The sequence below is a fragment of the Verticillium nonalfalfae genome (genome assembly GCF_003724135.2).
Source record: "Verticillium nonalfalfae strain VnAa140/NRRL 66861 chromosome Unknown scaffold_84, whole genome shotgun sequence".
In the NCBI taxonomy this organism is placed as follows: domain Eukaryota; kingdom Fungi; phylum Ascomycota; class Sordariomycetes; order Glomerellales; family Plectosphaerellaceae; genus Verticillium; species Verticillium nonalfalfae.
The window spans coordinates 91,754-104,813 of record NW_021167309.1 but is presented as its reverse complement, the minus strand read 5'-3'; the positions used below and the strand labels follow the sequence as shown (position 1 = coordinate 104,813).

Here is a 13,060-nt window from a genome sequence, read left to right as displayed (position 1 = left end):
GCGCCGTGACGATGGTGGTTTGCCGCTGTTCAAAGACCCGGATTTGGCCGCAGGGAAAAGATGCACGACTTGAGGCTCCACTTCGCCTGAGGCATCCACGAATGGGCTGTCGAGCTGGGTTGAGCGAGGTACCTGTCCGATGTACTGAAGCCTACCCGAAAGATCAATAGAAGAATGCGAATATTCCAGTAGTCTGCGGGTGCACAGTGAAATGCTTCGTCACAATTGAATCTAGAGTGCGCGCTTCAGCTGTTTGTAGCAGCCTGTGCAAGAGACTCAAGTAAGCGGAGGCTGTCCGTTGCATCATGCGCCCAGCCTCATCTCGTGATCACGCCTCGCCTCACCTCCGCCTCCGCTTGGATCTAGCACCAATGACCACGCTCACCGCCAGATAGACAAACGCTGCGAGATTCAATTCCCCGTTATTCGGCGCTTCCCCCGCTCATGTTTCGGCTCTCTCACCGATAGCCGGTAGCCTCAACCATCGAGCGAAAACCCGACCTCGCCCGCCTCTTGGCCCATCTTGACCAGCATCTCCCGCATGTGCTCCGCTCGCTTCTTCTCCTTGTCACCGAGAGCGCTCAGATCGACCCGATCAACCCAGTCCTTCAGCCCATGCTGCAGCACATTGCGGGCTCTGAGCGAGCTACCCTTGACATGCCCAGCGCTTCCATGCAGCGTCATGCGCTCCTTGCCGGACTTGTAGGCCCCACGGTGCAGGATATTGTTGTTGTAGAAGACAACGTCGCCGGCATTGAGCTTGACCAACAGCTGCTCCGGCATGTCCTTTTCGAAGGGATCCGCGGATCTCTCGACGTCGGTCCTGGCGCGCTTGTGAGAACCTGGGACAACGATGAGACTCTCGTCGTCGTAAAGTGCCATGTTCCACTGCGCTGAGAAGGCCGGCTGGTTGAGCCGGGCGAGCTCCTCTTCAGCGGTCGCCGTTGCGGGAATGTCATCCCGGTGCCAGCGCAGCTCAAAGTCACTGTCTGGTCGGACCAACAAGTTGAAGAGTTCCATCACAAGATCCTCGTCCGAGCACTGGAGGAGCTCCTTCGTAGGCTCAATGACGGCATCAGAGAAGTACGTCTTGACGTATACCGCGCTGTTGGGCAGGCCTGGGTGCATCATTCCCTGGACACCCCAAATGCCTTCCTTGGGCAAGTTGTCCGGGCTCGACTTGGGCCAGGGAGGGAATTGCTTCGGGAGAGTGCGGACGTGAGGCCATATGCCGGCGCGGGCCAGAGCCGTTGTGTCCTGGGCGGCCCGACGGAGCTCGGCGAGTTCGTCTGGCGACAGGGCGGAAGGGACCACGACGAAGCCGTCAGTGTTGAGGCGATCAAGCAGAGAAGGAGCCGCCATCATCGCAATTGATCTTAACAAATGTTGACAACTATCAGTGAATACTTGGAGTTCGAATTCTGTCCATTGGTATGAAAGGAATGTTGAGGTTGACGAACGAGCTACCCCTCGCCGTACCGTCCTGTTGCTTGGCTTCGACCATCTCCAGCGCCGGTGTGGAGTGCCAGCCACAGAAGCGGTGCAACGTTTCAGTCACTGACAGCCGTTCTTCCCACATCAACATGCATTAGTCAATGCAGGCTTCAGGCAATACATGCATAGCCTCCTGTAAGCACCACGTCGGATAGCCCCTCACATTGCAAAAACTTGACCATCAATAGACGAATTCAGAATGGCGTCTCGAATAGGGCAAAAAGATATTGATGAGGACGAGACTCGAACTCGCGCGGGTTGCCCCACCAGGAAATCTAGTTAAGGTAGACCTTAACCTGGCGCCATAACCAACTCGGCCACCTCACCAATTGCTGACAGTCTGTGAGAAAGAGGACTTCATGTAGATTGCAAGCATTCACAAAGACAAACTTGATATTGGCCTTTGATCAACGCCCCAGCCTAAGCTCATGGTCGATTTCATCACAATCAATACAATCTTACGAACTCTTCAACCGGTGCCGGGCGTCTAGGATCATGGCCAGGTATGATCCTAGGATCCTGACTCCGGCACGGAGGAATTGTTGTTGCTCGTCGATCCCCCACCGCACAATCAAGCATTTGATGGTAGTCAGAACTGCGAGGTGAAAGTGTGGTAAAGCCAGTATTGAGAAGGACTTACCCTTAGTCCCGCTGCTTGGGTCTGAAGTTATCATTAGGGGCTCCAGTTCATCATGACAGCGCTGTGTCAGAACACAGAGCTGGCAACCTTGAGTAACCACCCGACAACGTATACTTTGTGAACGAGGTCCCAGTCAAGTTGCGTCCGCGGAACACCATTTGGTAAGGTCCTTGTTGAAAAAGCCGATCACGAGCAGCTCCACTCAGCAAGTCTCAAGCCACCTAGACAAGAGATACTCAAACCAGACGAAACGAGAGGATCAAAATGGCGAGGAAACGACAGACAATTACAATTTTGAAGGCGGTCGACGCTGCTCGATCCGCTGTGAGGCGAAACCCAAAGAAATGATGCCCAGGGCCAATCCACATGCCATGTGTGCCTGCTGTCTATAAGATGTATACAAAACCAACCAAAAGCCCATGCTCCGCCGAAGCAACGCTAGTCCTTTTGCTCCAAGAGGACGTCACACTGGGGGCGGCCCTCATTTCGCGCTGTTCAGCGCGCTGAGGAAACAGTTCCACCCGATACTGATCACGTTGACGAACAACAGGCGGTGCTGCAGAGGCACCAGGGCAAAGTTGAAGGCCTGGACGGCGGGCCAAACCATCCAGTTGGCCGTCAGCGCGGGAAAGTAGCTCTTTTCAAGCTTGGCCTTGGGGCTGGTGCCCTCGAGGGTGGCCATGGAGGAGAGGAAGACACCAATCATGACGGGGGCGAAGACGAGCTGGTCGGTGGCGACGCGGCCAATGGTGGTGGCAGCGGTGCTGCGGAAGTTGACATTGCGCGCGAGGAAGCCGAACCAGGTCGTGGCGACGGGGCCGAAGACACCTAGATAGGCGAGAGGGTCAGCGAATGTGCACTGGCGCAGGAGTCGACAGGGGCGCAGGGGCGCAGGGACGACGTACTGCCGCCGTAGAGGGCCATGCGGCCTGTGCGGGCAAGATCGTGGCCCTTGGTGCCCTTCTTCTCGATGGCCTGCTGGGCAACAATGTCACCAGTGGCAAAGAGGATGCCGGTGGTGATGCTCTGGGTGAGCAGTGGGCGCGCGGCCAGGCGAGCTTGGTACCTGGATGATGTCAGTGACGGGCGCATAAGTGAGCTGCACAGGGGCGGCTAAGGGGGTTACTGCATTGCTTACCAGGCGAGCATGATGACGGTGTGTGTCGGAACAAGAGAAAGAATCGATTGCAAATAGGCACAAGACAACGTGAAATAAATTGGAGAGACGCCGGGGCTATCGCGCAAGAAAAAAGGAGGCAATGAACGTCAGTGTCGTGGCTCTGGCAGGATCGATGAAAAGACAGCGATCACTGGAGATAGGGTCTGGGCTGTCCTCCAGTATCAAGATAGCCGATCGGCTACCAAAACGGGGTCTTGGACAATGTGGGTGGATTCCGACGAGTGGAGCGATGGCGAGCTATCCCAAAAAAAGGGTTGATGAAAATTCGATTGACATTCAATTCTGAAGAAAAGGTGCAGTGTGACATGAGGATGAAGAAAATCTCTGGCCTGCCAGCTCATTTCCACTGAATGTGGTAGTACAAGGCATCGTGAAGCGATATGTGCATAGATATTGGCGGTGAGACACATCTACCGTCTAGAGCAATACATCCCACGGGCCCCCACGGTGTCCGGGAGCTCGATGGACGGGGATCTGCCCCGAGTCACCAGGTGAGGCGAGGCTGTCCAAGCTCAGCAAGTTTTCATTACTTGCACGCTCCGTGGTCGATCTCGAGAGATTGGCGGAGACGACCAACGCGAGTCGGTCGTGCAAATCGATGCAGTCGGTGAACGAGCTACCATCTAAGGTAATCAGGAAGGGGCTATTATGAGACCAAAGTCAACTATGGTACTTAGTAATGGTCTTTGGACCAACAATCTTCCAAGGGTGCCCTCCATCAGCAGTCGAAGGAAAACAGTTTCTCCAGCTTCTCAGAGTCGTAGCCCTGTGCCAGTCCTAGTTGCAGCATAATCCTTGCCTTGCGAGGATTCAAATGGCCAGCGCCGTAGTTATTCCTGCCTCCCTGCGAGATGGCGAAGCCGTCGCCGTTCTGCGATGCCGTGACAATTTGCGTGTTGTACTGCTCAACCAACCTGGCGTTCTCCATCCGACCTGCCTTCCTCCAGGTTCCGTAACCTGGCCCAGCAAGCACGAGGCCCTTGGCACCCATCTTGACGGCCGCCTCTGCGAGACGCGGATTGAACCCCTGGTACGAATAGAGTATCTCGACCTGCGGCAGCTCATCAGGCAAGTCAAAAGCACTAAAGTAATGGCGGCCCAGCGGAAGAGACGGCGCGTAGAAGAACCTAGGCTGTACGTCGAAGAAGAAACCAAGATAGCCGCCCTCCGAGGCGCGAAAGGCATCGACCGAGTTCGCGTGCATCTTGCTCGTTAGGAAGGCTGAGCCAATTCTGTCGTTGAGAGTGACGAGAACACCACGACCCCTGGCCTTGGGGCTAGCGGCGAGCGTGACGGCTTCCAGGAGGTTCAGCGGACCATCGGCACTGATGACGGTTGCCGGCCGCATTGCGCCCACGAAAACAATCGGCTTGTCGGTTTGCACGGTAAGATCAACGAAAAAGGCCGACTCCTCTAGGGTATCAGTGCCGTGTGTGATGACGAGGCCGTCACAATGAGGACTGCTAACTTCTTGTTGGGCTCGGCGTGCCAGACTTATCAGGTCCTTCACGGTCACCTCTGTTGAATCGATATTCATGACCTGAATACCTTGAATATTGGCTACCGTTCGAATTTGCGGAGCAGCATCAATAAGTGCTTCGATTCCGAGATCTCCAGACTTGTAGCCCATGGTGACAGCAGCAGAGGCTGCAGTGGCCGCAATCGTGCCTCCTGTAGCAAATATGGTTACGTTTGGCAGATGATGCTTGTGAGACATCTGTTGATGAGCCACCCGGAGCTCATTTGCATCTTGGGGCGCAACGGCTATTGGTCTGGCCGGTATGTTAGCTACAGGTCGTGCTGTGACCGAATAGGATCGGGGTTCCATGTCGGACGTGGGCGTAGATCGCTTGTGATGGCTGGGTAAGGGTTATGAGTTTGGCGGTGCATGAAGCTCTGCGAGACGGAAGGCTGACCAAGACCAACGGTGTGGACTGTAGAACATCGGGGAATAGACGTTGTCAAGCTGATGAGATGTTCTTTCTTCTTATAATCCCAGGTGCTTCGCAGCTTTTCGAACCTGCGAAAGCCTGCAGTGATGTAGAGACAAGCAGGTCAGGTCGGACAGGATCATGTAAAACACAAACCAAATCGCGCGATTGCAAACTAAACCAGCCGAGAAGAGGCAGATGAGTGCGGAATAGTTGGAAGAATGGATAGGACTTCCGTTGTAACACTGACAGTCTCACCAGATAAGTGCAATGATATTGGTGACTTTGTTGGCTGAGATGGGAAATGATTTAGGTGCCAGGCATTTGATCCAGAGGTGCAACATGCGGTCGGCAGACCTGAGCTGTCAATCTGGACTCAGCGAATGATAGATGGTGCACACGGCATCTGGACCATGTGGTCGGGATTGCTTACGGGATGTCTCTTTCGTGGAAAGTATCGCTTGGGCTGAAACCACATGTGCAAGATCACCCAACCCCTTCTGGCGAAATTGTACGACACGAAGGATGAGATGGGTGTATCACCCCTGGTCCGGACCTAGCCGGACCGATGCGACTTAATGCAATAGGATAACTGCAGGGCCAAGAGGTCGAAACTGGATATTTTCAGGATTTACTTGACACTGTCCCGACCGCCGAGTGATGCATTGGGGTATCTTCTCCGATGGTCTCAACTCTGGAAACCTCGCCTCGAACAAGATCCAGCTTGGCAGAGTACTGTGCCAGAAGCACCGCCATCAACTCCTGAGCCCCAGGTGCAGAATGTTTGCGGGGAAGTGTCGCGCTGACGGCATCGCACGCGTGACGTTGCTTGTCGTGTTGTTCCTTAACCATGTTGACGAGGACAAACTCGGAGACAGGGTTACGGCATTCATCTTCCGATCGACTGCTCATCAGGTCGTCGACGAGTGCTGTGTCGGAGGCCAAAGACGACACGTAGATGATCAGACTGGGATCCGGCAGCCCCATGCCTTGCGCATCCTCGGCAGTCATTTGCTGCGTTGCAAGTTGTGCATTTGAAGGCTCGTCGGGTAAGGGAAAGACCAATCGTAGGGTTTCGATGAAGACATCGAGAACGAACATAGCCGGCAGTACCAGCATCATGCAAGATGTGTCGTCGGTCATGCTGTGCATGATTCGGTTGCGCCAGGAAAATCGTTCGGCGGCCATCATGAGCCAGACATGCATGTTGGAAACCTTTCGCGCAACGTCTAGGAGCTCATGGAGGGTGTCCGAACGCAAGGCTACACCCGGAGGAGGTCGTTGTGAGAACAGAGGCGTAAGGATTCTTCTTTTACTCAGAAGCTGTTGCTGCAGAGCTGACATGCGCTCAAGCTTAGCAAGAACAACGCTTTGAGCGTCGTGTGTGCCCCTGAGATTTGGTAACAGCTCCTCCAGGGTCCTTTCATCTTCCTGGTCCTGGTCCTGGCCCACATCGTAGCTGTCATCTGCCGCCGCGGTGTCGACCAGCGGATACCGAGGAGTAGCGTCCACGCTGTCGTGACTCGCCTGGGTCGTGGAAGGAGTGATGGGGGTCATCGCCCTGAATACAACGGGCTTCAGAGGCGCTGTTGACGGTTCATTGCTATTCTCGCGGTGACCAGCAATGGCAGGCTTTTCTTTTTTGGGCCTTCCAGTCTTCAATGCCGGGCTGAAGACGCATTCAATGTGTTCCCGCACGCATCGTTCGCATGGCTTTGGTGTCGACCCCGGTGCTCGGATGCATCGAATCTTTTTGGCATGGCAGGAGTCGCAAGCTTGCCTGATACCTTTGGCAGGGCGATCGCGTCTGGGTTGGTTCATGGCGAGCTACGTTACACGCTTTGCATGTCAAAGAGATGGAATTATGGGATTTTGGGGGACAGGACTGGCGGTGAGAAGAGGCCCAAAAACCGACGGGTGTGTAAGACTGAGGATAGATTGAGAATGAAGAGAAACTAGAGCGCTGACTTTGATGCGTCCCTGAATTCACATGTCGCAAAGTCAAGCTTGACCCATCGCGCGGCTGACGTAATCGATCATCGATCATGAAGCTATTTGTCGGAAGGGTAAGGTGAGCTGCTGAAGTACCGGCTGGTGCTGTGACTTTCGTCAGGGCTGGGCATCCATAATAAGGCACCTAAGGTAGTACGGTAATGTAAGGTAGGTACATGGTGGTAAGCGACGTAAGGCAGCAGGGGAGAAAAACTAGGCTTAGTTTTTAAACTGGAAAGGTATCGCAGCCCACAACGGTCAACATGATGAATGGGTATTCGATGAGAGATCAGTCACCAAGCGACTAGTCCTCACGGAGTTCGGATAGTTACGGCAGGACGGGTCCTCGAAAAGCCACGCCGAGCAGACTTCGGCCAAAACCCACTTGCTCCAGAAGGATCGTGTAGCAGACCTCGGAGGAACTCTCCCGACTCACACACGGTACGGCATCTAAGGGTAGCGAAGTCCGTGTCTCGGAAACGCCGGCACTCTTGAAACCCTAACGCTCGCCGAGGTGGAATCGTCCTGCGCGAACACACTGAACCAGTTCCGATCAACCCTCGCGAGTCGGAAACACGTGAAAGTTGCCGACGTGGGAGGAAGCAAAGGATGGACTGTCATCTCAGACTGGGCTGATGTACGTGTGCAAGATGACTATCACTTGACGAACTGGCGTGACAGGATCGATCGTATTGTGGGTCTAGCAATAGTTGCATTTACCCGTCGCCCCGCTAGTCACATACTTAATGATTCAGGTCTTTCATCAAAATTTGTCCAAGTGATTGCATTTTCTGTTGGCTTTTGCATCGACATTGGGACGTTCTTGACAGTACAACTATGAAGGACAGTCTGCAAGACCTGGAGCGACATCGAGCGCAGCTCGACGAAAACGTCGCCAAGCTGCGGAAAGGACTTCAACACTGGCGACGATGGGACGCCGAGTATGAGACTCTCAAAGACGAGATAGAGTCAGCCCCCAAACCAGTCACTCAGAAAGATCTCGCTAGGATACGGGCCGAGTTCAAGAGCGATGTCATAGATCGGAAGGAACTCGATGAAATTTTCGGCAATGTCGGAATCAAACCTGCTGATCAGATCGTCAATGTTCTTTCACGACGGATCGACTACGTCACGAAGAACCTCGAAACCCTGGAGAAGCAGCTGGAAATCGCCGAAGAGAAACATGCTGCGGCATCAATCATCACCGACCCTGACATGCGGGATGAGGAGGGCCTGCCAATGTCAGAGATCATCGAGGAACTTGATGAAGACGGCCAGGTTATCTCATCTCGCGTGCAGAAGCCTGGAGACGCGCAAACCCAACTGGAAGAGCTCCTGAAGAAGGCCGGCATCAAAGATATACCAAATGGAGGTCCGGCACCTGAACAGATCCCTCAGAGTGCTCCAGTGGAGCCCAAATCTGAAGCAATAGCAACCCAAAAGGTATCGCCAAAGGCTCCAGCGCAAAGAGCACCAACAACGCAAGCCCCACTAGCGAAAAAGCACCTTGAATCTGTTGGTGGACCCTCGTCAAGTGAAGGCCTCAACGATGGTGGCACGAAGAAGAGCGTCTCATTCACAGAGGATACCAAAGCTGGAGAGGAAACAGAGAAGTCCAGAACAGCTGTCCGCGTCGAACAGATCATGCAAACCGCCAAGGATCAAGAGCAACTGGCCCGTTCAGAAGCCGTCGTTCCTGAAGATGAGTCGGAAGAAGACGCCTTTTTACGACGAGAGATGCTCAAGTACGGCATGGGTGAGGTAGGCGCCGTTGTCGCTGAATTGACCCTGGAAGAAGCCACAGACGATGACGAAGGCTTCGACGAGGAGTATTCTGAGGAGGATGAAGAGGAAGACGACGAAGAAGATAAATACGGTCGCTCTATTGGCAGCGTTATTGATAACGATTATCGCCAGCGGATGTTGGAGCTCGAGAAGCGCCTTGGCATCAAGTCCAGATTCACTGAACAGTTGGCTGAACAGGATACTGATTCTGACGACAACGAGCCAGAAGGACTGGGCCGCATCACAATTCAACAAGAGCCTCAACCATCCTCAGAAGCTCCGCCCACGGAAACCGCTGTCTCTCCACGCGCTTCCAGCCTGAAGTCGTCGGTTGTGGATGATGGCGCAGATGAGAAGAAGAGTGTACGATTTGCCGCGGATCTGGATATCGCCCCCGACGACGTTCCATCGGCCTCAAAAACATCGTCAGAACCGGCGAGGCCACTCGTTGAGCCCCTCAGCGACATTGTGGAAAGAAGCGGTCCGTCGCAACGTCCAGAACAAACCTCCGAGCCAGTTCGTAAAGCATCCCGCTTCAAGAAGAATCGAGTCGAAGCGGCAACAGCGGGCGAGTCACCCGTGCCCAAGGGACCACTCGATGTTCCTGTTCGATTCCTGGACCAGGACAGGCCCACAGCTCCGACAGGGCCCCTGGGGAAGACGATTGCGGAGTCTGTCCTCGAGCGTGAATCAACCTCCACCAGAGCTGGAGAGGAGTACAACGACGACTTCATGGACCAGGATCTCGCCGACGAATACCACCAGAAACGCCGTAACTTCATCCAAAAGCACGGCGGCTTCCTGCAAGAAGATGAATCCCCTATTCAGCCCCTCGATGAAGCTGATGGTGGTCAAAAGATGAGCAGATTCAGAGCTGCCCGTCTCTCGAAGCAATAGAAACTGAACGATACTGTTGCATAGGTAATGTTGCAGATGGGTTCCATCAATCGAAGTCGTCTTCACTATCGGCGTTCGCGCCCTTCTGTCTGTCGTGCTTGTGTGATACCCTTATATTCGTGACTATTTACGGATCTTGAGATCAGAAGCTTGGATGAACACCCCTAAGGGAGCGTTCATGCATGCGTTTGGAATTATTGGGCTGCACATCACTTTGCTTCCCAACCCCTCAAGGCTCCAAGATAAATGCTTGCACAGGGTTTCTCTGACGTCGTACCCCCGATACCAGGGGCCATTCCAATGGTATGGTCGTTTCGTTACACTCCTGACACCTTCTACATGTATTTCCTTAGCCGTGGTTGATCTCGGCCTGGGAAAAGTCCAAGCCAGTCTGCTTTTGCAGCTCTGCAAGACGCTTCATGTTCTCCTCTTGCTTGTTCTTCTGCTTTTGCTCAGGCGTCAATGTGCTCTCCCACATCATCTTTTCGGCCATTGCACGGGTTGAGCCCTCGGTCATGTCGCTGAGGGATGTTTCTTCAGGTTCAATCATCGTGAGGTCAACGGAGGGCTGGTTGGTCACAATATTGGCCCACCACTCCATCTTGTTCGTCTTGTCGAGGTGGATTGTAACAGTCTTGGCGTCTTTCGCGGCGTTGGTAGTCATGCCCCATGTTGACTCATCAACACGAATAGGATGAGGGAAGTCGCCCTATCCACCGATTTCTGTTAGTGGTGTCCAAACGACTGCGGCTTTCGTCACAAGTTTGATCGCGTAGAAAAGTACAAGTTATGACGAGATCTACGCACATCGATGAGGAGTGTCTGGCCCTTTATGCCAGCCTTGAAGGATGTACGTTTGAAATCAATGACCAAATCCTTGGCCTTATAATTGAGAGGGACATCGAATTCGACTTGCAAAGTCTCAAGCTGCTGGAACCATTTGTATGGCAAGGCCGCCTGCTCCGCGTTCTGCTTTTCGCGAGCAGCTCTCTCTTCGTCCGTCTTTGGTGCCCTGAAGCCTATCAGTTCATTATTATTAGCTCTTCTTGACCAAATTCAATATCTCTAGTCGAACGGCAAGCCTTACGCATGGTGACTAGAATGTTGATCTGCTATTTGTTCTGGAGAAGTGCATAGAATGCGATGGGTGACGCTGATGCGACTTTTGGAGGGGTAGCTTCGCCCCCTGCTGCACGCTAAACGAACACTCGCGATAACGATGGCTTATCTAAGAAGCTACCCTGATTCCAGAGTCCTTCGGAATGCATCATGCAGACCTCGGTCCCTGGGCTAATTGCTCAACAAGCCGTCTTTTGATTTCTTCTAGCACGCAACCTTTCTTTCTATTCTTCTCACGAATATATGCTGCGATAATCATCTTCTGGAGGCTACACGCACGACTACAGCTGCGCGACAGCCAAAAGCGCGAGCTCACACGCAAAGATCCTCCCTGGTGTGCCACATCCAAGCACGTCCGTCATGGCGTCTCGTAAAGGAAACCCCCCTTCCCCCAGCACCGACGTTTGTCCTGTCTGCAAAACGATGCGCTACCTTAACCGAGACCTCGAGTTTCTGATCAATCCCGAATGCTATCATCCTATGTGCGCCAACTGCGTTGCTCGTCTATTCGCCGATGGCCCTGCACAATGCCCGTACGCTGGGTGCACGAAAACACTCCGAAAAAAGGCGTTCAAAGCGGCATGGTTCGGCGACCTGACCGTTGAACGCGAAGTCGATGTTCGCCGCCGTGTCCACGCTGTATTTAACAAGGAAGAGCCCGACTTTGAGTCTCTCGAAGACTTCAATGCATATCTCGAGCAAGTAGAGTCTTTGACGTTCGACTTGCTCAATGGACAACCAAACGAGAAGGCACGTGCGGAAGCACAACTACAGGACTGGGAGGCGCAACACAAGAGCGAGATTGAAGAACGCAGGCGCCTAGCCAAGGAATCAGAGGCTCAACGGACCAGCCGCGAGCGCGAAGAAAAGGAAGCGGCCCGTCGCCGCAGGCTGGAAGCCGCACGCGAAGATGCAGAGGAGAAGGCGCGGGAGGCGCGCGCTAGAGAAGATGTCCTAGACGGCCTCGCCAGCGGAAACATTGGGCAAGCTCGCGCAACAATGGAGAAGATTGTCCTCAAGAAGCGAGGTCAGGGCAGACTGGATGCAGCTCGTTCGTCTCTCACGGATGCAACCTCAGCCATGTCGATTCGTGGTCTCAAGAAGAAGGAGAAGCCCGTTTACGTCGACGAAGGGCCTTACGATCCATTTGGAGGCATGAATCTTTCTTTGCAACGATACGAATTAGGCCCGCTCGACGACTACAGCAACGATTGGGTTGACGCAGCACGCATGAGAAGTGACATTGTCGTCGGCGGGTACAGTGCTGAAGAGTATTTGACACGAGCCATGTTCGAGGCTTTCTCAGGGCTAGGTGTCTTCATTGAGGATGAAAAGGGCGCAGAAGATTTGGCGACGACAGAGGCAGCGCAGGTGGCCGCCTCAGGACAGACATCACAGAAGATGGATGTGGATGCCTATTGATCCTGAAATAGAACAGATGAGAAATTGCGAGCTTTGCTTTAGCGCATGGGGGTATGTAGCGACGGCGTCAAGGTTTTGCACTTATAGCATCGAAAAAGTACAAAGCATTCAGTGTCGAAGGTCTGCTGAACGTTAGGCTGGGCTTTCACTGCGTCTGTATGTGCTGGTTCTCTCAATATGACTTCCTCGATGGCCACCGTCAACGCACCACTGCCAGGTGTGACATCCACAGCAAGTCTAGTGCTCTGCAAACCTGCGAGTGATTTATACAGGAACGACGACTCAATCTACGTCTATACCGAAAATTCGTTGTATGCACTTCAATCTTGAAGCCGGTCAATAAGAGCATTCGAACACGACCAACACGTGACCTGCTGTCAATGGAACTTGGAGTAAGGTCTGTCGGTACGTACCCAGGCTTACCAGGCAATCCGCCCCACCAGGCGCGACCTCCATAAAAGTGTGCTACGGCGCTGGCGCTTTCTCGGTTTCTTTTTTTTCTCCTTATGATTTCTCCAATTCAATCAAGTGTACGTTTTCTCGCGCGCAACCCATCTGCATCACCATTGAAGGCCTCAAACTAATCGTATCGCAGATGAT

The 13,060-nt window shown here is 53.5% G+C and overlaps 7 protein-coding genes and 1 non-coding gene across 8 annotated transcripts; 2 read left to right on the top strand and 6 right to left on the bottom strand.

Moving 5' to 3' along the window:
* Positions 1–477: 477 nt before the first annotated feature.
* On the bottom strand, positions 478–1,365 carry D7B24_008947 (uncharacterized protein; the record flags this gene model as incomplete). Its single annotated transcript, XM_028643026.1, has 1 exon — positions 478–1,365. One exon carries the CDS (start codon positions 1,363–1,365, stop codon positions 478–480), a length of 888 nt encoding a protein of 295 aa, XP_028493326.1.
* Positions 1,366–1,722: 357 nt separating this feature from the next.
* D7B24_008946 lies at positions 1,723–1,821 on the bottom strand. The gene has a single exon. It is a non-coding gene; the product is annotated as a tRNA-Leu (tRNA).
* A 794-nt stretch (positions 1,822–2,615) lies between these two features.
* SYM1 (Protein required for ethanol metabolism) lies at positions 2,616–3,283 on the bottom strand (the record flags this gene model as incomplete). Its single annotated transcript, XM_028643025.1, has 3 exons — positions 2,616–2,962; positions 3,040–3,200; positions 3,273–3,283. 3 exons carry the CDS (start codon positions 3,281–3,283, stop codon positions 2,616–2,618), a joined length of 519 nt encoding a protein of 172 aa, XP_028493325.1.
* A 749-nt stretch (positions 3,284–4,032) lies between these two features.
* Positions 4,033–4,944, bottom strand: D7B24_008944 (uncharacterized protein; the record flags this gene model as incomplete). The annotated part of the gene is made up of 1 exon (XM_028643024.1): positions 4,033–4,944. The coding sequence occupies one exon, from the start codon at positions 4,942–4,944 to the stop codon at positions 4,033–4,035; it is 912 nt and encodes a 303-aa protein (XP_028493324.1).
* A 925-nt stretch (positions 4,945–5,869) lies between these two features.
* D7B24_008943 (uncharacterized protein) lies at positions 5,870–6,802 on the bottom strand (the record flags this gene model as incomplete). The annotated part of the gene is made up of 1 exon (XM_028643023.1): positions 5,870–6,802. The coding sequence occupies one exon, from the start codon at positions 6,800–6,802 to the stop codon at positions 5,870–5,872; it is 933 nt and encodes a 310-aa protein (XP_028493323.1).
* A 1,272-nt stretch (positions 6,803–8,074) lies between these two features.
* On the top strand, positions 8,075–9,919 carry D7B24_008942 (uncharacterized protein; the record flags this gene model as incomplete). Its single annotated transcript, XM_028643022.1, has 1 exon — positions 8,075–9,919. One exon carries the CDS (start codon positions 8,075–8,077, stop codon positions 9,917–9,919), a length of 1,845 nt encoding a protein of 614 aa, XP_028493322.1.
* A 349-nt stretch (positions 9,920–10,268) lies between these two features.
* Positions 10,269–11,010, bottom strand: D7B24_008941 (uncharacterized protein; the record flags this gene model as incomplete). Its single annotated transcript, XM_028643021.1, has 3 exons — positions 10,269–10,628; positions 10,727–10,938; positions 11,007–11,010. The coding sequence occupies 3 exons, from the start codon at positions 11,008–11,010 to the stop codon at positions 10,269–10,271; spliced, it is 576 nt and encodes a 191-aa protein (XP_028493321.1).
* A 388-nt stretch (positions 11,011–11,398) lies between these two features.
* TFB3 (TFIIH/NER complex subunit) lies at positions 11,399–12,460 on the top strand (the record flags this gene model as incomplete). The annotated part of the gene is made up of 1 exon (XM_028643020.1): positions 11,399–12,460. One exon carries the CDS (start codon positions 11,399–11,401, stop codon positions 12,458–12,460), a length of 1,062 nt encoding a protein of 353 aa, XP_028493320.1.
* Positions 12,461–13,060: the final 600 nt, after the last annotated feature.